General features: G+C 33.8%; 1 protein-coding gene across 1 annotated transcript; it reads right to left on the reverse strand.

Moving 5' to 3' along the window:
* Window positions 1–839: 839 nt before the first annotated feature.
* On the reverse strand, window positions 840–25,300 carry LOC139697071 (lysine-specific histone demethylase 1A-like). Its single transcript, XM_071596107.1, has 12 exons — window positions 25,233–25,300; window positions 24,430–24,775; window positions 23,513–23,646; window positions 21,447–21,608; window positions 20,654–20,773; window positions 15,485–15,661; window positions 13,666–13,808; window positions 12,706–12,796; window positions 7,309–7,443; window positions 6,867–6,940; window positions 4,141–4,289; window positions 840–934 (listed from the first exon to the last, which is right to left on the reverse strand). Exons 1-12 carry the CDS (start codon window positions 25,254–25,256, stop codon window positions 840–842), a joined length of 1,650 nt encoding a protein of 549 aa, XP_071452208.1. The 5' UTR covers window positions 25,257–25,300.
* Between the last annotated feature and the right edge of the window lie 908 nt (window positions 25,301–26,208).

Raw genomic sequence — 26,208 nt, forward strand, 5'->3', positions numbered from 1 at the left:
AGGTAATGCCATTGAAAAATATAACCTCATAATTAGGGCTACTACTGAGGTCCCATCATAAAGGCAAATATGAATTCCGGTGCTCCTCTTTATAAACGCAGTACATGTTGTGTAATCAGAATTATCATATATGCCAAGAAACATTCAATATATGAACACTATTAAACCATTTTGGAACATCCCCAGCCCATAGCAAATTTCATACCTACCCACCTCCTCTCCTAGGCCCAATCAATTTAAATATTCAAGGCCATGGTCATGAAGATCAACACAGGTCAACTTCATACATCGTAGAATCCTGGTGCAGTGATAACCAATTATTTGTACTTCATCTCCATGTAGGTCACTCCAAATGATTTCTAAAAATGTCTATACACATTGGTGTGACTTTAAAATTTTTCCAAATATTGCTTAAGAACGTTGATTCATCCTTAGTTCTCCAATTCAAAGATTAGTTGACTGCAAACTTTCATTCTTCCCCATCCAAAACTGCTCCTATTATGCCTTGATAGCTTCTCCACCTTTTATCCCTCTTCACTGACCTACGCTGGCTTTCCTTTGTTCTGCTGAACCCTGGGGTTCCACCAAAACATTTAGTGGTTCTGTGAGAGAGTCTGAAGGCCAAGACATACTTTATGCTACTTGCCATCAAGATGTGCTTTTGCCCTCAGCTGATAGGTACAAAGGCTGAAAATAATTTACTGTTTTGTACACACTATACATGAAGGGGAAATTATAGGTTTTTGTATCTCCGGTCACAGCAAGAAGCAGACATGTGGTGCTCAGAACCACATCAAATCATGCTGAGTACATTCCAGGTACATTCTGACAAAGTCGTATTACACATGGTACTCCATCATATGCCAGCAACTGGCCTGCTCGCTGTGTGCTTGCTCACTCGAGTGAATATGGGTGTGATCTGTCATGCCAGCAGCTACATCATGATACAAATCCCATAGAAACATAAAACTTGGCAGTAGTTCGATATGAATTTAAAATGCGCATACAATTGAGTGTTATTTGAAAACTTTGGCTATGAATTAAATAGAACTTAAAATTAGCCAAAAATAATTTTTCAACCAAAGAAAAATATGTTTTATATTTATTGTATATTTTCAAAGCAAGCCTTTATTTTATTTGAATTCCATGTTATCAATATTGTAGTTTTATTTTTTTAAATTAAATCGGAATGTGCTGCTACATATCTTGTATTTTTTTCAATATAGAATTTCAAAACTATTCTCATAGTAATGAATTCATGGTTAAAACATGATGAATTAAAAGAACTGGAATTGCTGGTAATGCCGAAACCTCAGCTCTATAGAAAAATATTCCCGACTCCGTACTACCATCAACTTATTATTCTAAAAAAAAAATACATCTTCCAAATTTCACATATTCTGGTTCTGGTCATTTGTCAATGATAACACATAATTATGATACATGTCACTTGTCTTTTGGATTTTTTTGGATTTTGGATTGATTTGGTATACTGTTAATAAATTCCAAGAAACTGTGGGAGATGCCACGACAGTAACTTTCATTGAGTCATCTGCTAAATGTGTATCACAATGCAACACTCAATGTTAACAATTACTAATAATTAATGCAACAATTACCGTTAATAAAGCTCCAGATACGGCTGTTGGCTATGTAGCAAATAATTGGCAAATGGCTACTTCGTACCAACAAAACTATTTTGGAAGTTATTTGAAAAACAATCATCTGACACAAAACAAGTTATTTCTTTTTTCAAAGAAAATGTGAGAACAATAACGATTCCTACAGTTTAATGCTGACAAAAACGAATCAGAAAATTAAATGAAAATGGAAGAAACCTAGAAGTATTTTACCAGATTACTGGTAAGAAATATCTCATTGGTGATTCACAAATTAACCTAAGAGTAAAATATATAATTTCACATGTAATTGGCAAGGACTATGTTAAAGAATTTGAATCTGTGTTTCTTTCTAACACTATGTAAGGCATATTGACAATTTGACAATATTGTCAATGGTATTAAAAGGGAACTTACTGTATTTGACAGTATATAAGATGTACTCTCATTTCAGTATTTCATGATTTCATTCTATCACGAAAACAAATTTTAACAGTTCACATGGAAGCACTGGTATTTTATTTGAGTAAAAACAAATGATTCCACTCAATAAGAATAGTACATTCTGTTTTGTTATGATCAGTTGTGATAAAAAACACTGAAGTTTGTTTAATTTTTATCTTGCATCTCTTTCGACATCATAGATGCGAGCAACACGATATTCACATCACATTAGTAGCAATGACCTTAATAATAACAACCCTAAGCACAATATTCTTCAATTGAATAATAAATATTATGCACACGTAAATACGTATACTGGAGTCCAAATAGGTAGTACTGACCATCTGGGGTAAAAATAAAATTCAGTAATGAACTCTTAGTCAAGGAGTTCAAAGCTTCAAATGTAAGACATGGACGACTTTTTGAACAATATTTTGGAAAAAAAAACATCTCATATGCCACACCTACGACATTTGATGATTAAATATATAAAATGCTTGAGCATTACAAAAATATGACAGGAAAAACAATGACTGAAGAGTGCAGTAGCATCAATACTGCAAAAACTGTAATAATAATCACTATATGCTGCACTGACATGCATTAATAACAAGAAAACATTTCAGTTACATGATATTCTGTTTAAGATAAAGCAGTGCATCTAATTTCATTTAAAAGGCCTGCGGTCACAAATATTTTTAAAAACAAATTCTAAAGAAACTGCAGTTTCTTTAAAAGCCCCAAAATTTCAGAGTTTAAGAGGATGCCTTGATTGCTTAAATGGCTAAAGCACTTGACCAGATATTGAGGGATCTGGGTTCGAATCCCAGTCAAGGCAAATGATTTTTACACTCTGAAGTTGTCGCATTGAAATATTTTTAAAGCCTAATGTGAGGATATGGGTAATCTTAACACTACCTCACTTCTACAAACAAAAGTCAGGTAGTTATCACGAAATTCTTGTCTAAATTTTGATACTACAGATAGAACTGTCGGCATTTTTATCAACCAAAAGTTAGAATTATCAAACATTAAATAACCTGACTTCGCTCTTCATTACTCTTTTTTGTGTACTTTGATGATATATTTAGCAAACTAAATGAATAATGTTTGATGATAGGTTACAAGAAAAATGCGTCAACAGATTCCCAAGAAAAGATAAATTGGTAGCCTCATCTCAAAAAATACAATATTGGATCACAGCTGTAGAGCAAAACATTTTTGACTGTTTCTTAACCCTTAGTAATTTTCTGAATGAATCTAAAGTGTATTTGGATATCTATCTAGTTTACTGGAATCACTAAATGATTTATATCGGATCCTATTGAACCAAAAATATTTTTGGTCATAAAATCATTTCAATATTAGAGGAAAAAAGTCAGAAAGACTTCTGCTTATAGTTAAAAAAATTTTAAGGCTAAGAAACTGTGGGAGATTCAACAACAGTAACTTTTAATAGAATCACCCACTAATGCACAACTGTTCCACAGAAAATTTTACCTGAACTGAGTTCAAATTAAAAATTGGAAACTAAATTTAGGAGTTTTGTAACAATATTTTGGCCAGATCTACTAGCTTAATAACAGGTTATTCATATTCTATTAACCTTTGCAGCCACTTGTTTGTGTGCTGCTGGATTTTCAAAGATATGCAGCAACAAAAACAAAATTATCAAACATTAAACCAAATTTTAAAGAGGATGATGGAGCCAAAGAAGCATTAGCAACCTTCTCATTCAAGTTTTTTACTTATTGTTTACCCTCATATTTTTGGTTTTATAACCACTATTGCTTATTTTTATGAAGAAATTTTTAACCACTTTTAGTTTGTTTCAATAAAATCTAAGTATAAAAACAATATTTCTTACATTCAATATCATATTAAATTTAAAGAAAAACGGCACTATTGCTAGCAAATAGTTGTGGGTTTCATGAACTTTGAAAAATGTTATCAGGGCTCGGTGATCAACAAGTTGGGAAAACAATTAACAACATATTTGGACCGATGTTTTCTCAGTGAAATTTTTTCCTCTGAACTTCCTTGATTATGCATAGAATAGTAGAAATCATGTCATTACCTGTTAGATGACTTCCGGTGAACTCAAAGTCGTCATCCTGGTCCCAATGCTTGAGAGAGAGGTTGCTCAGAGGTGTAGCATTTGCGAATTCCAAGTTAGCAAAATGCCAATCCAAAATCTGTCTGTCCCGCGATGACAAATAAACATCACTGTGAGAAAGATGGTTAGAATTAAATTAACAAATATTTATCAAAAACAGAAAGATAAACATAACACTACCAATGCTATGGATTTCATTTGTGCACCTTAAGCTGCCAGTGTCAGTCCGTTCACTGTTCTAGTCATTATTACTATTTATTGTGAGAGCAATGTGCATAAAATAAAAACATAATTAATTATACATGTGCCCATGCATAATATATAATTACAATATTATGATAATTAATATATAATTATTATATAGATATTCATGTCGGTCGCAGTAGTCCAGGGGGTAGAGTGTTGGACTACTGACCGGAGGGCCCGGGTTCGATTCCCGGGCAAGCAACTCTGGGTACCTGCAGCTCCCCAAGCTATTTGATTTTTCCGGTACCAGACCATCCTGGGAAACCATAACCGGCACAGGGAAAGGAACTGGCCCCCCTACCCTGATGTGTGAATTTTACACGCTGTCGGGCATAGTACTGGGGAACTCTATCATCACCTACCAAACTGACCTTCAGGTTGATTACTGTGAATATTGTGGTGTTTTTAGATATACATGTACAAATTTATTTATTTATTGTATATACTCATGTATAGATTGATCCCTGAATGTTTACTTAAAACTTTACTTAAGGTTTTTTTTACATATCTTATGAATAAGATGGCTCTATTTTCTTCATAATTATTAAATACTCATTAGTAAATTCCAGTGAATTAATTTTAATTATAAAGAAGGGCAACTTCTCTGAATCTTGACAATGATGTTAGAAGAAACACTGTAGCTCACACCTTGGGAGTGCTGGGTAGAGAACTGTGCAAGTTTGGTGAAAAGTTATAAAGAAAAGAAGACCAAATGAGAGAGGTAGCTGTTCAAAGGTTTCAACCATTGACATACAATGATGTGATAAGGACTTTCTTTCAGTTCAAAATCCTTCTACATATCCAGACAATATTATATGAAGCACCTGAAAAATAGCTTTATGTTCTGCAATTCAGGAAGAACTAAATGATTCTCTCAGAACATTTATCCAAATACAAATCATTACCAGGCTTTCACACCAGCACAGTGACTTGCCCATTTTCTAGTTCCATTCCAAAAGAATTGTACCTTGATGAAAGACAAAAGGAACTCTACCATGACCTTTGCAGAAAAGGCATACACAGGAAAAGGATGTTTTCCTACATCACTCCTATTTGGCGGGATACAATTCATTTCACAAGTTTTTTTCAGATGAGGTGCTGAACTATCTACATACAGTATATCTAAAATGGTATAGTTATGAGGGGATATTTTGGAGAAAAATCAAACCCATCATGAATATTATTGAATGGCTCTTCAGGTGCCTGCAATTCCAGCTCTTGAGAATAGAGTCTACACCACTTTTAATTAGATGCATGCAAAATTATGGAACAATTTAGAAAAGGATAAAACAGTTAGTATTTCTGTTCAATCATATGGGAAGCCTAAGTGGATGTATGTTTACCCTAAATACAAAGTCTAAAAACTTGGTGTATTTATTTTTAGGAAGAGTGATTAATGGGACGGGTTAGTTTTGAACAGGTGAAATTATAAAATATTGTTCTCTTAATATTCTCTTCTCAACCATTGCAAGTTTTTCTAATTTTTTCTTAGTTCTAAGTGTTTATGATATGTAAAAAAACTCACTAAGAGCTCATTCAAGTCAAATTTTTAATCTAAATTTGTTATGCTATTTAGTTCAAACTGGTTTTTGTTACTTCCATTGTCCTAATTTGCTATTACATAATTTGCGTTGGCAGAGAAATGCAATATCATATACTGACAGATACTGCAAGGGAATTCATTTACTTGATCTAGAAAATGGAAAACTTTTGGAAGCATGGGCAGCATCACAAGTTAAAAGAGAAGATGAGGGGTAAAACAAAATGAATCTCAATTACCAGGACAATTATCAAAAGCTGACAACTTTAAATGTGATTCTGTGAAAGTATTTTAAGTTTTTAAATAACCATGCCAGTGCAGGCAATTATTTTCCCTATTGGATACATGCAATTTACATTGCACGGTTATTCCATACTATATCCATTAATTAAAGATGAATTATATCAATTTTAAAATATTAATCAAAATACAGAAACTGCAGTTTCCTAATTCTTCATGTCCAAGGGATCACAACTGCTGCTATCCTGAGCCACAGGGACAGCTGTGGCTCAGGATATTTATTTCCCAGAAGGCCCTTGAGAAAATCAAGGTTTAGGCAACAACTGATTTCAAATTGCGAACATTATTTACATTAGTTCCTCCAAAGAGTACTACATACATTAGAACTAAAACTATATTTGCTAAAATCACAAGAGAAGTATAGCACACTATATGCCAAACTAAAAATATTTCATTTGACGATAAAAAAGTTGCAAGTGATAATGTTAAACAATTCCAAGTTAAATAGGAATAGACATATAAATGCTAATTTACATTTGATTTGCCATAACAAGTTTCAAAGACTTTATTTTCTTTGGCTTGTCTGGTAAGGCACCTGTATCATACCTATACCATTACTGTTTTCTAAATCACTACAAAATAACCCTATCATGCAACTCACCTTGGAGGCGAAGCTTCTAATTCTTGAAGTTTCTCCTCAATCTCTTTTTGTTGCTCTAATAGTTGGTCCCACTCCTGGAGGATGCGCAAAAATGCAGAGAACAAGAAACAATTCACAGGAATTATTATTTCTACACCTGACGTCCACATTATTTTAAATCAATTAAAACAGCCTGGCTTTTAGTACCAAAATTGTGGGGTAATATAATCAAATGTTCATCAACACAAATGCTAAAAACTGAGATGTAATAAACAACTTATTTTTGATGCTGATAATAATAATTCATTGAAAATTTCATTACATGCAGCTTAAGCTAAAATTGAACGGTTGATGTTTCATTACTATTTTTTAGTAAAGAGATAATGTAGACACTACGAGATGAATAGTAATATCCAAATTATAATCACTATTTGATAAGGAAACATTTTAATGTTTTACTTACCCTGCAGGCATTATTGAGGTCTCGCAGTTTTGAGCGTAAAACAAATTCTTGAGTGATGTCCCTCGGGCCTTTAGTCTCACACTGCTCTCGATACTGTTTGTTTAGCTCCTCACATTTCTCTCTCATAGCTATCATCTGAATAAAGTAGATAATGTAAAAATGAGAGATGCATAAATATTTCGCTTTACTTACCAGCATCACAGATTAATCCAATTATTTCCCTTAGATATTTAATAAATATTTCTATGTCCTTAGTTCATGCTTCAAAATTTAATAACCTACTGCTATTACCTGATTCATCACAAAATAACCATTGGTATGGCCCAAATATTAGACTGCACTATTTATACATAAAACAATCAATAATTTTATATAGCATTAAAAATCTGAAATTTCATATTTTAATTAGAATTTAATGACTGGTTCCAAATCATAATCTCGTAAAAGGTTACAAACTGGAACTATAAATAGAGTAAATTGACTATTTGAGCAGAATTGCTGATTGGCTACCACGCTGGTCCCAAGACTATAGAATCAATTATGCATGTGACATGCATTTAAACTTGAGTGAATTCACACTGAATAAAAATCACAATAGGAGATAAAGGTAAAATATATCCACTAAGTAACACTATGTTAGAGTTATGAATGCAAGGGTATTCACAGCAAATTCTGTTCTTTCAGCAATCATACTGATCAAGGTTGTAAAATGTCAGGTAAAAGGGTAATTGAATTCACTGTATAGATGAAGTAAATAAATTATTGGAACTTAAAAATAAACTTGAACATAAAGGCAGAATCTTGATCGTCTTTAAATCCCAAAAATAAAAATAAAATACTTTATCGAGAATCATTTCACATGAATAGTATAACTGTATTTTAAAGTTTTGTAAATTCTCGGAACCATTCACACGATCATAATATTTATTTTATTTATCCCCTTTAAATTTGCATGAATCTGGTCTAAAGGCAGAGGAAGATATCTTAAGGTCATTAATAATGAAACAAATGTGTTTTGAAGAATAGGTGACAGAAAAATAAATTGCCAAGTTAAGTGACATACCCCTCTGATTAGACTAAAACCTTGACATGGTAGAAGAGCTTGTGCATTCTAATGACCCATAGAGCTCTTTTAAAATCTAAATTGAATGCCATAGTGCAAGTACCTATGGAAAACATGATCTACATTATTTAAATAATTTTACAAAAACACACAGTAACTAAATGTTAAGTAAAACTTATTATTTGATGTTATATGCCCGGTGTGTAATCATCTCCTGCCTTACACCATTGTTGTGGCTTGTGGATACCAGGTAGATAGATAGATAAATAGATTTTGCGGGGCATAATGAAATCTGAATTTGAACAAATGAACAGATGCACTTTAAAAGTTATCCGTTAATAAAAATATGAAGACCATCCAATTTCACAGTAACATAAACCAAAAAAAATGCACTTTTAAAGTTAACTGTTAAAGAAATAATACAAGACTATCAAATTTTCTAGTAGCTGCTGATAGTATACGAAGCATCTTCCCAGCTGTTATCATAAATAATAACATATGTTGGTAAATGATATAATAGCTATGCGTAGATGAAGGATGCAACTGTTTAAATGTACCTCCTCAATGAAGAGAAAGAATTAAAACCTTTGTGATTAATTTGAGTTTTTTTAGCAATGGAAAGTACAAGGTATTCTTGTTTTTCACTAATTTTTTAAGGTTGGAATTATGGTTATAGAAGAACACAACTATCATCAATTGAATAGCAGAACATATGGTCTGAAAGCTAAACCAATCATGTAGTCAGGATAAGCTAAAAAAATAAAAATGATTGCTGAAGGATGAATAAAGAAAAAGATTACTGATATGGATTCATCATCTTCTTCTAAAGGCAGAGCCTTGTCGTTGCAGCCATTGGTCTCTCTCTAATACTGTTCTTTTCAGTTCATTAAAGGTTGTTACTCACACAGTATTTTTTATATCATCTACAAAATTCTTTCTTCTCCTTCCACTTTCTTTTTCCCTATTATTTTCCAGGAAGTTGTCCAGAGCATGAGAACATATCCAACAAACTCAATTTTCCTTTTTTCCATCTCTTTTATTAAATTCATTTCCACTTTAATTTCTCTCGATATTTTCATGTTGCTTTTATTGTCCGTCCATCTTGTTCTTGTTATTCTTCTCCAAATCCACATTTCCACTGCTTTCAACCGAGCCTTGCTCCTCTTTCCCAATGTTGCAAATTTTCCATCCATATAGTACTCCAAATGAACGTTTCCCCAAGGATTTTCTAACATCCAATTTCATGTGTTTGTTTCCTAAAGATTCTATTTATTTTCATAAGCCTTCTTCGCCAAAGCTATCCTTCTTTTCACTGCAGAGGTACATCTGTTGTCTTTTGTAATTACGCTCCCAAGGAAGCATAAATCCTCAACTTGGCTTATCATTGATTCCCCTATGATTAAATTTACAGGGAATGTAATGAAATAATTGACTTTGTAATTCCACACACTTTATTTAAAAACACACGACCCAGGTTTCGACGTTGAACGTCATCATCAGGTGTCCTGATGATGACGTTCAACGTCGAAACCTGGGTCGTGTGTTTTTAAATAAAGTGTGTGGAATTACAAAGTCAATTATTTCATTACATTTCAATATGTTATGCAAATTCCACAAAGTTACGCCTGAGACAACAAATTTACAGGGGGTTCTGTCCTGTTTCTAGACACTATCATAGCTTTGATTTTCATCACATTTATTTTCAATTACCATTTGTTCAAAGCTGTGGACAGTGTTTTGAGCATTCTATTCATATCTTGGGCAGATTCTACTAGGGTCACAATATCATCTGCAAACCTACTGCAGTGTATCTTCCTTCCATTTATCTTAATACCATTTGCTTCCTCCTTCATTGTCTTTGTAGCATCTTCTATGTGTAATTCAAATAAATATCGCCAAAGTGGACATCCTTATCTTCCTCCTTTTCTAATCTTTGCTTCTTTCTCCCATCCCTTTAGTTCTATAAAAGTGCTTTGGTTCAGGTACAGCAGATATATAAGCTTCCTGTCTTTGAAGTCTATTTCTTTTCTCATCATGGTTTCACGCATAAGTTTCCAATCTACAGTACTGAAGGCTTTTTCCAGATCATTGAAGGTCAGGAAAACCTTCCTGCTCATTTCTAGCCTATTCTCTAGGATCAAGTGCAGGGCCAGTATAGTGTGTCTTTTTCCTTTTACCTTCCTGGAAGCAAATTGATCTTCTCATGCATTTTCCTCCACTGTATTTTTGATTCTGTTCCCTATTGTATGCAAATGACCCTTGAAAGCATTTGACAGAATAGCAATTGTTTTGTAGTTGATACATTGCTTTCCCTGCTTTTGGTATTAACAAAATTGTGGTTTTGCTTTTAACAAAGTCTTCAGGTATCTCCCCATTTTCATAACATTCATGAACTACTTTGAAGTCTTTCTTACATTTTATTTCTAAGGTTTTTTAATATCTCAGCTGGTACATCAGCCACCATTGTCATTTTTCCAACATTTAGCTTTTGGAGGAAATGCTCAAATTCCCTCTTCATGATTGGGGTCCACTTTCTGTTCCTGCTTTCTCCTTACATTCAATATTATGTATTCCTCCATGTATTCTTTCCATCATTCACACACTTCTTCATTATCTACTAACAACCTTCCCTCTTTGTTATTAATCACTGTTGACCTTATTCTTGGATGATAACATAGAGCTTCGATTTTCCGATAGACTAGATCTTGTTTCCCTGCTTGGATATGCACTTTTATTTCCTTCACCCATAGTTTCGTCCACCTCTCCTTTTCTTCTCTACATTTGTCTGTTATCTTATTCTTTACTCTCTTGTATTCTTCTATATCCTTCTTTCCTCGTAGCTTATTTCTCTATTATCTCTTTTTCTATTATTTCTTTTCATTATCTCTTTGCTTATTTCTCTCTTATCTCTCTCTCTCCTGCTATTTATGGATTCATATTTGTCAAATTATGCCATATTAATAAAGCAGTATAATTAATAAGTTAGTTGTTGCATTTTTGTTCAGTAAAACTATATACTTGCTTGTCTTGAAGGAAAATATGGAATTCTCAGCACTAATGAATATGAGGGAAATGATAACAGGAATGCACGTGGAATTATCTACATTGATTACTTGCAAAAAGGACAAATGATCAATGGAGAGTATTATGCATCATTACTTCAAAGGTTGAGAAAAGTAATCAAGAAAAACAGTCCTCATTTGGCGAAGATAAAAATTCCATTCAATCAAGCCAATGAATGGGTGCACATCTGCGATTAATCAAAGTGCACTAAAGTTCAAATTATTACAGTAGCCACCATGTTTATAACATTTGTCCATCAGTGACTTTTTTTACTTCCAAACTTGAAAAAAATGGGTCGGCGGGAAACGATTCACGTTGAAAAAGGAGATCATCACTAACACAGATGCCTATTTTAAGGGCCTTTTAAAATCCTACATTTTGGATGGCTTAAAAAAGTTGGTAAAATGCTGAGAAAAGCTCATTGACCTAAAAGGAGATTATATTGAAAGAGAAAATTCCCCAAATAATTTGTTTTTCTGTTCTCTTCTTAGGACTTACTGATTGACGCATCTATATGCTACATTATATAAGACATCATACGCACATATTATAATACATAAGTTGGAGGATACCAACCATAACCATAAGCAAAGAGACAATATCCAAGCCATGATAGCCAAACAAAGATTTTAAAGACCAAAAGTCGGGGTCACATAACCAAAAGTTCTCCTACTTTTATTTCCAAAAGATTACAGATGTTATCCTACTTAGATGATATACCTGACCTAAAATCACCCAGAGTTATAACCACCAATTTAAAGAAATAAACTGCAAGCAATAGTAAAAATTTCTTCTCAAAATCTCACAAAGGAGTGTTTTAAACGTAGATGAAGATGGCACAGAAGCTAGACATCTAACAAATATCGTACAGACAGGTATACCTCTGATATGATGCAATCTTACAAAGACAAGATTATGATAATAAATACTGCACAAATTACAGCAAATATACTTTCCTTAAACTGCCTACTCCATGTCAACTTAAGGCTCCCATAGAGGTGTTAATCAAACCATGCTAACTAAAACAAAATTACCTTAAAAAAGCATATTCATTTGCTAATTTTTTTGAGTCATTGATAAAATGTACTGCTTTCTTCATATTAGCAAATTTAAAGGTTATGAAAAAGCATTAAAAAAGTAATTTTGAGGTTATATTAAACCCATATAATCAGTGGTTTATGCATTTCACAGATGCAACAATACAACAGGGGTGGATTAATAATTAATTTTTAGTTTTGACTCAAGAAAACCTCACTCTGATCTTAACTTACCCTGTGCTGATTGGTTTTAAGTCTTTCTTGCAATGCAATTACAGCTTTCCAATGCTGTACCTGTTTTTCTTTCACATTTTTCTCCTGTAATCTGAAATCAAAACAGAGATATATATTTAATTATATATCTTCATGCACATGTAATACAAAATATAAAAAATGATCATATCGTAAGTGAGAATCAATACCATTTGATATGATGGGGGATTCTAAACTTTTCTTTGATATATTTAATTGCATCAATTGATATGGGAAAATTCCTGCGGTTAAGGACTGCAGTATAATGCATTATATTTTTCTTGGAATTTCTTATGGTGACTTTGCTAAGCAGACATTGTATATTCAAACCTGAAGTTTAAATTATGGGGTCATAACCAGAGAATGGAGTACTGAGTGAGTGAACAGTAGTGCAGAAGTGAATCTCCCAGAATGTAGCTACTCCCATGGCAACTACAGAAAACGTTAAGATGGCAAACAGCTATGAAGCCACCAGAGAAGTTTAAAGGCTCATTTTGCCATAAATATCAAGTATTATGACAATATTTTATATTTACAGAATATGGAGCGTACGTAAGACTATGGAGAATCAGTAAGAGGTAAAAAAACTTCATAAATATTACACTTTCCCCAAGTAAAAACAAAAAAAATTCTATCCCCCTCTACGTTGCATCCCAGAATTAACCTCTTTGCAGATAAATTTAATAATGAAAAATAGAACTATTATCAAAGAAAATGACAAAATTCATCCATTTAAGAAGCATAAATAAAGTGGTGGCAACATTTTATATCCTGAAAGCATGCATGACATACATGATATAATTAATTAAAAGACTTCAAATAATAAGGATTCATGAAAAAACTGCATTATTTGTTTTAACATTGACATTTCAGATAATATTACAAATAGTTAATGGGAAAACAAGAATTAATCTAATTTTTATCCATATAAAAATAACTTACTTAATGACCCACTCCAATGCCTGGCCAAGTGAAACAGGTCTTCCACTTGCATAATTGAAATCCAGCTGATGCGATAGATAGCTGGTGGCTTCAAGTAATCTATTAAACTCACGCTCCACCATTTCATCCTTATCTTTTGGAACCTGTGAGTCAAAAGATAGTCTTTGTCAAAGATACACTCACTCATGTGCATAGACTTATCAAACTCATGACAGGGACAATGAAAATTGAATAAGAAACATTTGACCCTAAGTTATGTGAAGAGAGAGAAAGGCTTCTCTAATACTATAATTCTCAAGATAACACTTAATGATTAAAAAACCTTACGGTTAATTCTATGAAATCAATGAAAACGGTTTATTAAAAATCTCAGAAATTATATTCACCAGGGGTTTTCTAACTTCAGATTTCTCAATTGGATGGTTTATTGGATGTCCTGCACATTCAATGCCACAGTTTTACATACCAGTTTTCCAGGGAATATTTTCGGTTTCCCAGAGTGCTCCATATTCCCAAACAAGCATAAGTTTGGATAAATGTGGGTCATGGCATAATGATTTTCGACAGAAGGTTTCAGCAATGACAAAGAAGATGTTTGTAGTTCCATTGCGATATTGGGTACATAACATAATATCCAGCTCTTTTCCAGAAGTATGAGTGAATTTGTGAAAAATATTGAGTAATTGTAGGCTACACAATCCCAATAATAAATCATCTTGTAATTACAAATTATTAAGAGTGAACCCTTCCCCAGAGAAACATGGATTTCCTGGAAAATGAGACAAATATTCTGAAAAAAAAGGTAATTAATGGGAGAAGAGTGAATATGCATGAGTTTTCTAACGCCATAGGCATCCCCAGTGAATGGGTACATTATATTTTGTACCACATTTGGACAAAAGAAAGCTATCATGCAAGATGATTGCCATGTTATCTTACATTTTACCTTACATTAGCTGAATAAAAATGAAATTGCCGCATTCAGCTGTTTCAGTGAAATCTGCAGGACATTAGGTATTATTTGATCACTGTGGATGAAACACATATACATCACTATATGCTGAAACCAAGGAACATTCTACCATATCCATGCAGTCCCTCTCGTAAGGGCGCACAACAGAAACAGCACAGAAACCACCACAGAAACAGCACCCTATTTGAAGTAAGGCTGATATTCAGGTAAATAAGTGGTTCCCCATAATTTGTCTCGGGTTGATCTGGGCAGACTTCTGGCCCTCACTTTAATTGATACGTCAGAGTATGACAGCAATAAAGACACATTTTGTTAAGCTAACCAGATTACCTAATTAATTCATAAAAGTTGCCCAATCACTAACAAAAAAAAGGGCCGGTGAGATGGAGATTTTAGTTAAACGAGGAGGTGATTATGGAATTTGACTCCTATTTTGCAGAGGGAGAACATTTGCATTATTTGGAAGGGATCAACAAATTGGAGCAGTGTTGAACAAACTACATTAGAAGATGCCTTGATAGCTTAACTGGATAATGCACTCAACCAGACATCAAGGGATACGGGTTCGAAACCTGGTCAAGGCAAATAATTTTTACACTCTGGAAATATTGCATTGAAATGCATATTAGCGATGACTCCATTAAATGTTACTTTTGAGGAATCTCCCACAGTTTCTTGGAAACTACACTAATCCTAAAAGGAGACCATTGAAAAATGAAAATGGTTTATCCTAAAAATTTAGTCATTTCATAACACTTTATTAAGTTTTTATTTATGGACTGGCTCTTCAACCCAACCTCATGTATAATTAACTCATTAGCAAGATTTATATCGCATCATACTCACTGTGTTTCCATTTGATTCATACAGTGGGCACTTCTGACGGATCTTGTGGAGCTCCATACTAATCTGCTTTGATAAAACAGTGACAGGATTGCCGCCCAGGCCAGTTACTACCATCGCACCAAGGTCAGCAATATATGATGATTTACGGAAGGTGGCAATCCGACCACCAACTCGATCCTAGAGAATAAAGACAAATCAACTTACGATTTAGCCAATTACACAAAAATTTATCAAAAGTTTAAGAAAATGTACCATAAGGTATTAATGTGGACATTGAAAACATCTGGGCATAAACTCAACAATAACTTTGGTAATTTTCAAACATGGATGTTGGTCAAACACGATGCTGAAAATCCAGTACATAAATACATGCATTGTGCAATAAAGTCCAAGAGTTTTTGATCTAAGAAAGATATCATGAAATAGTGGCTTATTATCAAGAGAGACCATAATCATTATGGGGCCAAACTCCGGGTCATCATTCTGGAATTGGTAACATTAGGCATCTAAGACATTTGAATTATAATTTTTTTTTCTTCACCAGAAATATCAGTGGGTTGAAAGCCCCTGGGATCCTATCTTGATACCCTTTGATTTTTCTTTAGTTTTCCCAGGGGCTGAAACCCTGGGTTTTCTACAAACCACACATGACCTTTGATAGAGGTAGAATGCTAATCTCTGCTCTTTGAGTTAGCAGGCAGGTGTATTAGCTACCTTTCTAAGAGTACTTGTAGATATTAGGGGAGGCAACTGACATTTAAGGCCATTTGAGGCATTTGGGAAAGGTGGGTACTTTGGTAGGAATAAAATTAGCGGGACAGAGATATTATTCCTTAAAATAGGGGAAAGATGGAGAGAAATCCAGGGTTAGAATTAGCGGAATCTTAATTAAAGGCACATAAGGGTCCACAATCAAATTTCCCATCCAATGGAAAGTGTACACCCTACATGGGCCAGAACAAAAGGATAATGAAGGTGAAGGCTTAAGAACATTAGAGAGGACAAAACCAAGGCATTGTATTATGGAGCACAGTGTATTCTATTTTGGACTTAAAACAAAGTTTTTAACTGAGATTTTTAGTTCCAACTGATATGTAACTCATGGTCCGACAAAACTTATGAAATGGCCCCATCCAGCTTTTCTAACTGTCTCTTTTCTATAATAGCCCTCGACATCCCATTACCTTTCAATATATCTTCATTCACATTTTCTACCTTCTTTTAATTTCCCTAAGCAACTTTCACTTTTTGCCCACCATATTTAAAACTTCATCACATATTCTTCTCAGCCCAATTTAATTTTGCCATATTTTCATAAACCCACATCTCAAAAGCCAATTATCTATGCTCATCCTCTTGCCTCCAAGACCAAGTTTTGGATCTATAAAGCACAATGCTCCATATAAAAAGCATTAATTATCTATCCTTACTCCTTTACTTAGAGTGCCTCTCATCAATTCTCTTCTTCTTGTAACTTCTCCAATCTTAGGTCCATTATCCTTGAAAATACCATCAAAGTACGTGACCTGCTCCACCTACTCTTGAGTTTGTTCCCTTCTGCTCTAATGTTTAAATTACACTACCTATATCTCCAGGATCTCATTTTTTAATTGCTTAGTAGTTATCTTCATCAAATTATTTTTGCATCGCCCCTGTAAAGAACTCAACAATAATAGGTGTCCATTGGCTGTCTGAGTAATTATTGCTTTATCATCTGCAAGCCTTTATGAATTACGTATTCATGTCAGTGATCACTTCCATCCCCAGTTCAATCTATTCCCAAATTACCCTCAATATTTCCTCAACCTTTATGATAAAAAGTCACAGCAATAACAGACACTACACATGCCTCACTCCCCTTCCTATCATTGTACATCTTGATACTCCTACTGCTATCTTTACCCAAGCCATCTTGTTAATGTACAGGTATAAAAATTGTCACTTATTCCTTCAATTATATTATTCCTAAATCTATGCTTATCCATGATATAATCAAACTGATATATACATGTTTCTCTTGACATTTTCCATGTTTACCTATACCTGTAATGGTGCCTGAACCGGGTGTTATTCATTATCTAACTCATTCCCAATGGAACTTGACTGCTTTCTCTCAGTAATTATTCCTAATTCTTTCACCAGATCCTCTCACTTTTATTATTTCTTCTAATATAAAGTACCAACTATTTCTTCTTCTTGGTGATTACTTGTATGCATGCAACCCTGTTTTACTACGAGATTGATGGAGATCTGCTTGTATCTCTATCAATAAAATTCTATCACTAACTAACTCTTTATTTCTTACTTTCATTACTTTCTTTATACTTTATTCCTCTTCATTTTCATATTCAGTACTTAAGCTGCTGATTTTCTTCTTCTCTAAATTATGCTGTAACTATTACTCCGGGGGGATCGAGACGGTGCGTGGGCTAATGTACTTGCTTCCCGGGTTCAAATCCTGGAGATGGCAGATATTTTCCAGTGGTATCCTAATCCCTACTTGAGGTGCTTTGTGGAGAGTACTTTGAGTGAGTACACCATTCGTTGGATGGGATGTTAAACTGTGGACCCCTTGGCACTTATTGTCAAGAGTAGGCTAATGCCGAAGCCAGGTTTCTCACCACTCTTCTTCCTTTCCCATTCATCCCTAATGGTGCAAATGGCCTTAGCTGTCAGCTGCCTCCCCTAAAAAAGCTACAACTAACTTTCACTCCAGTAATTCCCCTTGATCTCATTTAACACATCCACAGCATATCTATACTTCCTTTCTCCATTTCTCTCTTAATGTTTTCCAATTTTCGTCTCCCTAAAATTCTAAGTTCTTATTCCAACTTCAGTGATCCCCTGAATCTCCTTTTCCACTTCTGTCGACTCTGCTGGGAAAGAATTTCGTGCGATGAAGCACCCAGAGGCCTTACCTCCCTGACTGGTGACCATGACACTCAGCCCAAGTCTCACCATTTTATCATTGCTAAAGAAGCATTATCATCATTGGGTATTCCCAATACCATATGCCGTACTTCCTGGCCCATCATATGCACTATTTTTACTCTAAAATGTGCTCTAAAACCAGCCTGCATCTATTGGGCATAGGATATATGGGCATGATGTCATCCTATTAGCCACAAGCTGATTTCCCATGGTAAATGCTTTCTTTTGAGTATTTTTCCCCAATCAGGCATAGAAAATGATTATCTCCATTATAACATTAAAAAAATACACTGTTTTGAGCCAGTAGCAAGCCATTGCAATTTAATATTTCCTGGACAGTGCTTCATACAAAATCCTAAATAAATTAAACATGCACGATGTAAGACATTTAATTTCATCTCACATGTTATGAAATCCCCCACTCTGATCAGACACTGTATCTTCCAAGGTAAAAACTGAGTAAACAGGCACTCAACTGCAAGTAGTATGATAAGTGTCATTTAATGCATAATGGGTTCCTTTCCATTTATTGTGCATATCTGCTTTTACACGCAGAAATTAAGTGTTGAATAAAAAGTTAAAAATTAGAGTGACTGCATGGGATCCAACGAGAAAAGACTATCGTGCAGTATCGCATGGAAACAAAGTTGTGAATTATAAGCGGAAAGATGGCAGCTGAAAGGCATTTTGGCCCACTTTTGACTGAGAAGATGATAACAGAATGGAGGAAGCAGAAAACTGATTTAGTGACTCCATATAGGAGTAAAAAACTTTTCGTACAAGTTCTCCTAAATGGCCAAAGCTCAAGGAACATGTTAAGAACTTGACAAAACACAAGAAGAATGAGAATACCATTTCAATAAAAATGATTCCCATTGAAGCAAGATAATTAGCAATATGTACTTGACAATTTCTCAGGGATAAAATTATTTTGCAAAGGATTCATTAAGATATATGGTCTCTGCATGCACACCAGAACTACAACAACACAAAAACTGCCCATGAATATGAAAGAAAAGTTATAGAATTCCACAGTGAAAATAACTGCAGATATGATTTTAGCAACAGTGAAGATGAATTACTGGGATTCTACGACGAATAAATGTTTATATATTTCCTAACTTTTTTAGCTAACAATTCTATTTTTCTCCCAATAAAATGTTAACATTAAAACACTTTTTGGCCTGACCCGAGAATTTTTCATAAATCCTCGCCTGAAAAATCATTTCCTGCCTTATGGGCCAGGATGTATGGTAATAATTGCAATTTTCATATCAAATTCCTAACTTAAATAAAATTCATTCCTTTTGATCACATTTTCATGAATTTTTGAATAAATTGAGTAAATACAGAATTTTCCTGATTTTCACAACTGGGTGATCACCAAGTTAAGGTCACCCTATTAATTTATGCCACAGGGACTAGTGCATAGAAAATATTTTTAAATACATGTATTTTCCAATTTCAAATTCTAAGGAAAAGGCAATATGAAATTTATTGATAGTTGATCATGGAGGAATTCAATCATGCAAAGTTAAAACAATACTTTAACCCCCAATTCGATAAAATAACCCTGAATCTTAAGTGCTATGTGCCACAATCATTGCCCAAACTGAAGCAAATGTTTATTTAATTCTTCCAAAACTATTCTTTAAGGAAAAAAAACAAGAATCATAAAAATATGCACACCCTAGATTCTGTTAGATCAATGGATAACATTCACTGGCTAATTCAGAGATAACGTGACCAAAATCCAAGCTTTAGCATGGACATGATAGTGCCCTATACCGCACTTTCATAAGCACAGTCTCATGTTGCAGTATAACCTTGGCTTTATCAGCACGTCAAAAATTAACTCTCTATTCATTTGAATTATGTTACCTCAGGCCCTCTAAGTACCTATAAAACAGACCTTAGTCAGCAGTAGTGACTAAAACTTAAAGAAACCATTATCGTGAATAACTTCATAATATTAATGGAACTCTACTTGAAGAAATAAATATCATGGCAGTACACATGCCCATTAAAAAAAATGCACTTTAATGAATTTAACGTGTTCTGACGGCAAGGGTAGCCAGTCAAGCAAATGCCAGCCAGACTAAATAAGGTGACAAATGCATTTTTTATATTTCAATTCCATGAAGCTCAAACTCTTTAAGTGTGATAAATCTAAAGAATATTTATACAGAAATCAGGCACTCCATTTATGACTAGTGGTATAATAACAAAACTGCTTACCCTGGCTTCCAAAACCACTACTTCCATTCCAAATTGCTGCATTTGTTGAGCAGCAGCTAGGCCAGCTATTCCAGCACCAATTACTATTATTTTTCCATGTTTCTTCACTGGCAATGGCTGCTGGTAAATGGAATCGTCCATAAATAGTACAATTTTCACATTTGATCAAATAAAATAAATAAATAAATCTGTAGTATCAACTATCTAATGTCTAACATTCCAAATAAGAAATTCATTACAATCCAGTTGCCAACTGCTAATTACTCAAAACTTCACAATGATGTATGCCATGTAAATTACAACTTTGGATTTGCTATTTATGTTAAAAGTTCTAAGACATTTTTCATAATTCAACTTGAAAAACTAAGTGATAAGCAAGCCTGAAGCTATTTTCACAATAGAAAGCTTTAATCAGTGCACAGGTTGGAAAACAAATTAAACCAGAATTCTCCAGGAAATTCATATTGCGGAAAATGCCTACGTGAATCAGGGAATATATTTGCACTTTTTATCACACAAGAATGGAGTAATGTATGTGATTGGTTAAAAATATTTTTTTAATAATGCTTTACTTCTGCAACCCCCAATACAGTAACTCATTCGCTAATTCTGCTAAAAAAACATAAAGTAAGAAGTGAGTGCATTTGATGGATGGCCAAGTCTTATGACAGCAATTCAAAATCAAATTATTTCAATAGTGTTACATTTTCTTTACATTTTAACCCTATAAATTAAGTCTATAAATGGCAGTACATTGAAATGACTGATAAAGATACCTTAAAAAAGAAATTACCTTCATTCGCTTGAATATGCCAAAATTTATGTATCCATGCCGCTCCAGAAATGCATGAATGCGCATCACAAGAGGACCATCACTATTGTATGGAGGCTCAATCTGAGGCAGAACATTTTCAAACAAAAGCTGTTGCTTTGGATTCTCCAGCCAAAGTTGTAACTGAAATACAGGTGATAAGAAAATTGAGGAGTCTTCATTGGTTCAATCACTTCCAATACTTGAAATGATCCATGATGGCACTGAAAAATTGCCTTTCCTGAGCATATTAATAGAGGAGTCAGTTCTTTTTAGCTGTTTTAAATTTGCTTTATTCTTGCATCACAGATTTTTTCATTAGTCCAATGAATCAGGATAAGTAAGGGAAGAAAGAGAAACAGTCGAGTTGAATGAGAGCTTGCTTCTAGGAAATCTAGGAATGTTAGTCATAATAAATCCTAAAGGATAAATAACATCTGTTCTGGATGCTGAATTTACAGGTGTGCACTGAAATTGATTTAAGTTGCTCTACTTTTTGTCAATTTCACTATGATCCTGAGGAAGTAACTGATGAAAGAACTGCTCCCATTTTGTTATAATTAGTCAACTACCAAAAAATCATTCTACACTATCTTACAATCTACAACAATAACAAAATGAGGTCATGTATCAAAAAGACTTGTTCTTACACAACTTGTACAACTAATATCAGGAAATTACTTCACATCAAAATAAAGAATAGCGGAAAAATACATTGTTCTTCATTTAATGAACATGAACTTCCAAAAAGTTGAGCCATAAATCATTAACAAGTACAAATTACTTCATATTCAGTTATAGTTAATAACAACAATTCATAATTCACTGATTGCAATGGCAATTGCCATAAGGCCTTCACTTATGAAACAGTAACCCATTATATAAATAAATATATTACCTCCACAGTTAATATGCCTAAGTAAAATTCAAAAATGAAAAAAATGGCATTTTACATGCAGTTAGAAAACTCGCTTTTGTCTAATGAATGCAATGAATTTTGAACCCAATTGCGTCCCATGGGTGGTTGAAACCCAATGGCATAACATGGTTGAACCCAACTGCATCAGTCATCAATCAAAGTTCACCACATAATGAAGCTAAAACTAGCCCCAAGGCCAATGACTAGCTACACCAATATATAAGGTACATCATGTATGCAAATGACATGCGAGCTCCTCCAGGTGGATTACTTTCAAAAATTAAATGCATTTTCTCCAATTCAAATCATTCATGATTACAGCACTTTGCATCTAGATTATGAGGCTTTTTGAGTACTTGGATGAGAAGACAGCTCAATATATATCGATATGGCATCGTATATGGCATCCTCTGCTGGGGGAGCTCAGCACATGGAAACATCAATAGAATACTCACCCTTCAAAAACGGGCATTAAGGTTTATATTTAAACTAAATGCAAGAAAATCCTGCAGGGAGTGCTTAAAACGTCACAAAATCATGACCATTCCCTGTATCTATATGTATAATGTGATTTTGTACGCCTGCACCAAAACTCCATCACTGGTCAGAAATAGGGATGTTCACGAGTACAACACCAGGGGTAAGGATGATTTTCATAATGGCCATTGTAGAGTAGCAGCACTACAAAAAACTCCAGAAGTTTCAGGAAGACTGCTGTTTAATCGACTTCCTGAAGAGTTAAAACGAATCCTCCCCCAAGAAAATAAATTTAAAAAAAGCTGAAAAATTTCTTTTTAAATAATGTTTTTTATAGCACCCAAGAGTACATAGAAAGAGCCAATGTAGGGAAATCTGTTTTTTAAATCTTTAAAACTCATATATTTCATGTACATTATTATTCCTATGAATTTGTATGCATGTTAATGCACCTATAAATGTAATTGTATTTTAATGAAGCCCATACATTTATGTATTGTTCTATGGCAAATAAATCTATATATCTATCTAAGATATTATATTTTATCGACAGCAAATTAAACCCATGGCCATATGTCAATTCAAAAATTAGTTTAAAAAGTTATTACAAATACTAGAGTAATAAAATGAAAATATAAATAATAAGGCTCACCAAACGGTTTCTGATATGTAGAAATACTTTCTGAGTCTGTGGGGGGCCTTGTGTGACATCAGGAAAACATGCAGCTTCTGTAGCAGTCATCTTATCAAAAGGTAGACGACTCTGAAAGGCAGCTCCTTCCAAACCTATTCAAATATTTAGAAAGAGTTAAACAACCTAATAGAAAAAATAATAGAAAACCTAATAGAAAAAAGTATTTGTTGACACTAAATTTCTAAAAAAATGATGAAATTATTCCCATACTTCTGCATTATAACATAATTTATCATTCCCCAATTGCAAATATGAAATATATATATATATATATATATATATATATATATATATATATATATATATATATATATATATATATATATATATATATACATATATATATATATACATATATATATACACACACCTGTATTTTTTATATAACATATACATATATTACTGCAACAGAAAATAAACTCAAACTTAATTCACAATTAAATAGAAATAAATGTTTAAAGAGAGGGTTTTTAATAAAGAAAAACAACACAGCAACACACAATAATAAAAAAAATTAGGGGATTGAGTAGGAACACTTCACAGAGATATATTGAGAAATTAAAAATGCATACAAAGTGTAAAAAAGATGAAATACATTGGTAGAATTAAGAAATAGGAGTGGAAAAACATGGACATTTTCGGAAGGGCCAAACAACGAGTAAGATAACTGAGATATAAATAAAGGGAGAGAGACCAATAAGATGGTTAAGAACAGAACAGAAGAACATGAAGAAAAAAGACATTAGGCATAGATTATGGAGGAAGTAATGGATTAACACATTGAAAATGCCTTCTAAGTAGTGATTCAACACAAACAAAGGTCAATTTGGGAAATGCATGTAATAAAAAAACCATCCTGAACTTAATTGTATTACCAGTGGGGTCATCTTGCTCTGAGTCGGGTTCTACTTCTTCTTCTTTATCTCCTTTAGGCCCACCAGCACTTGCTTCTCCGGCTACCCCTGTAACAGGAGCAGGATGAGGCGCAGAAGACGGATTCAAAGTCGTCACCACAGGAGATCCTCCAGAGGCTACTCCTGATTCTTTCTTGCCCACATTATCAGAAACTGCCACTGATGCAGCGGCAGCGCCACTTTTTTTATCCGGGGTATTTCCTCCGGACGCTCCTCCTACGGCAGATGCCTTTGTCTTATCAGACACTTCAGCCTCATCTTCGTCCAATATCGAACTATACTTCTCCTCCATCTCTCTGTACTCAACCTCCAAAAAAAAAGCAGAAACATCTTACTATTAGATGGAATTAATTTCTTTATTTAATATCTATTCCTGTACACTGATTGCGCTTAGAGGTAACAATCGCAATATGAGTGGACGATTTATTTTCAACATGCTCTTTGTTCATCGCTTGATATATTACACTTCTCATTTATAATAATTCATATATTAGGCTTGACTTGGTTTTTCTGCAGTATAAACAAGCAAATTAGATTCGAAATATAATTTACAAAGTTTAGGCAAAAATTAATTAATTTTAATGGACATCAAGGTATTGTTTGCGGTGCTGATTCCAATCTTCGCGCTATAAACATCATGGCATGACCATAGCGTCTTGAATGAAATCTTTAAAAAATAGTAGAACTTACTACTTTTATAAATGAAATCAATGGAAAAATAATAAAAAGACATTTTTTGAAATTAATTTAAAACTAAAACTTACCCTAGCCTTCTTTCTTCGGCTCATTTTGTTAGATTTAATAGAACACAACAACCTTCACCGGACTTCGCTATTTCGTGATTCAGTTTTCTTCGCAGCCGGTTCCGAAATGTTTCCCGAGATGGCGTATGATGTCTAGCGCGGCGTTAAGTTCTGAAAGGGAAGACGGTCAAGTAAGTTTCACCAACTATTGCAAAATATATTTGTTACATTGTTAACTAGTGTCTATGAGCCCTGGCAGGACCGTAGCCGACAACATAGTCAGAAGGATTGTTAAGAATGTTCAAAATACCGTGTGGTATTGGGGTATATTACCAATTACTTTTAATTACTAATGGCGTAACAATCAACGAATTATAATAATTGGAAATCGCTCATCGAAGTAAATGTCTATTCTAATGAAAAGTGAAACTTTTAATTTTGAAAATATATCTGTATGGTAACTGAGATATTTCAGCTATTCCTAAAAAGTTAATAGTGAGGTATTAATGAAAAAAACTTTGATAGGGAACTGCCACGATAAATTGTTTGTAACTGCTCGAAGTTTAGCGGGAAAAAATAACGGTTGCATAAAAAGATTTTCTTAAATCAAAATTGCGCAGATTTTCAAAAAAAGAATTTTGGTTAAAATTTAACATGAACAGTTGATGTTTTCGAGAAATTAACGCGCCATCTAATTTTGATAATTTAAAGCAAATGTGACAGATTTTAAGCTCAATAATCGTTAAATTAGTAGCAATTTAAAAGATAATACTTACGCCGTATAAAAACTCGTTTCGCAAGTTGCATCACGCAGGATCTGCCTTCTCGGAAACGGTGCCGATTTTTCCATTAATAACTTCTGATTATCGAGGTGTCCACGAACTAGCAACTATTGTGGGAACCTTGTGATCTACCAGCGACATCCTAAATATTATTTCAAGATACGGCGCGATTTCCGAAGCTAGATCCTTAAATATATGAATGAGTATTTCATCGG

This window comes from Hetaerina americana, unplaced genomic scaffold (genome assembly GCF_022747635.1).
Source record: "Hetaerina americana unplaced genomic scaffold, ioHetAmer1.1.p SCAF_1, whole genome shotgun sequence".
Lineage (NCBI taxonomy): Eukaryota > Metazoa > Arthropoda > Insecta > Odonata > Calopterygidae > Hetaerina > Hetaerina americana.

Excerpts from the sequence above, each read along its gene's own strand:
- LOC139697071 (XM_071596107.1), bottom strand. The coding sequence starts at position 25,256 with ATGAGCCGAAGAAAGAAGGCTAGG. Across the intron at positions 21,609-23,512 it reads TACATATCAGAAACCGTTTG|TTACAACTTTGGCTGGAGAA; the intron begins GTGAGCCTTATT and ends CCTGTATTTCAG. Across the intron at positions 13,809-15,484 it reads ATGAATCAAATGGAAACACA|GTTCCAAAAGATAAGGATGA; the intron begins GTGAGTATGATG and ends TTTGACTCACAG.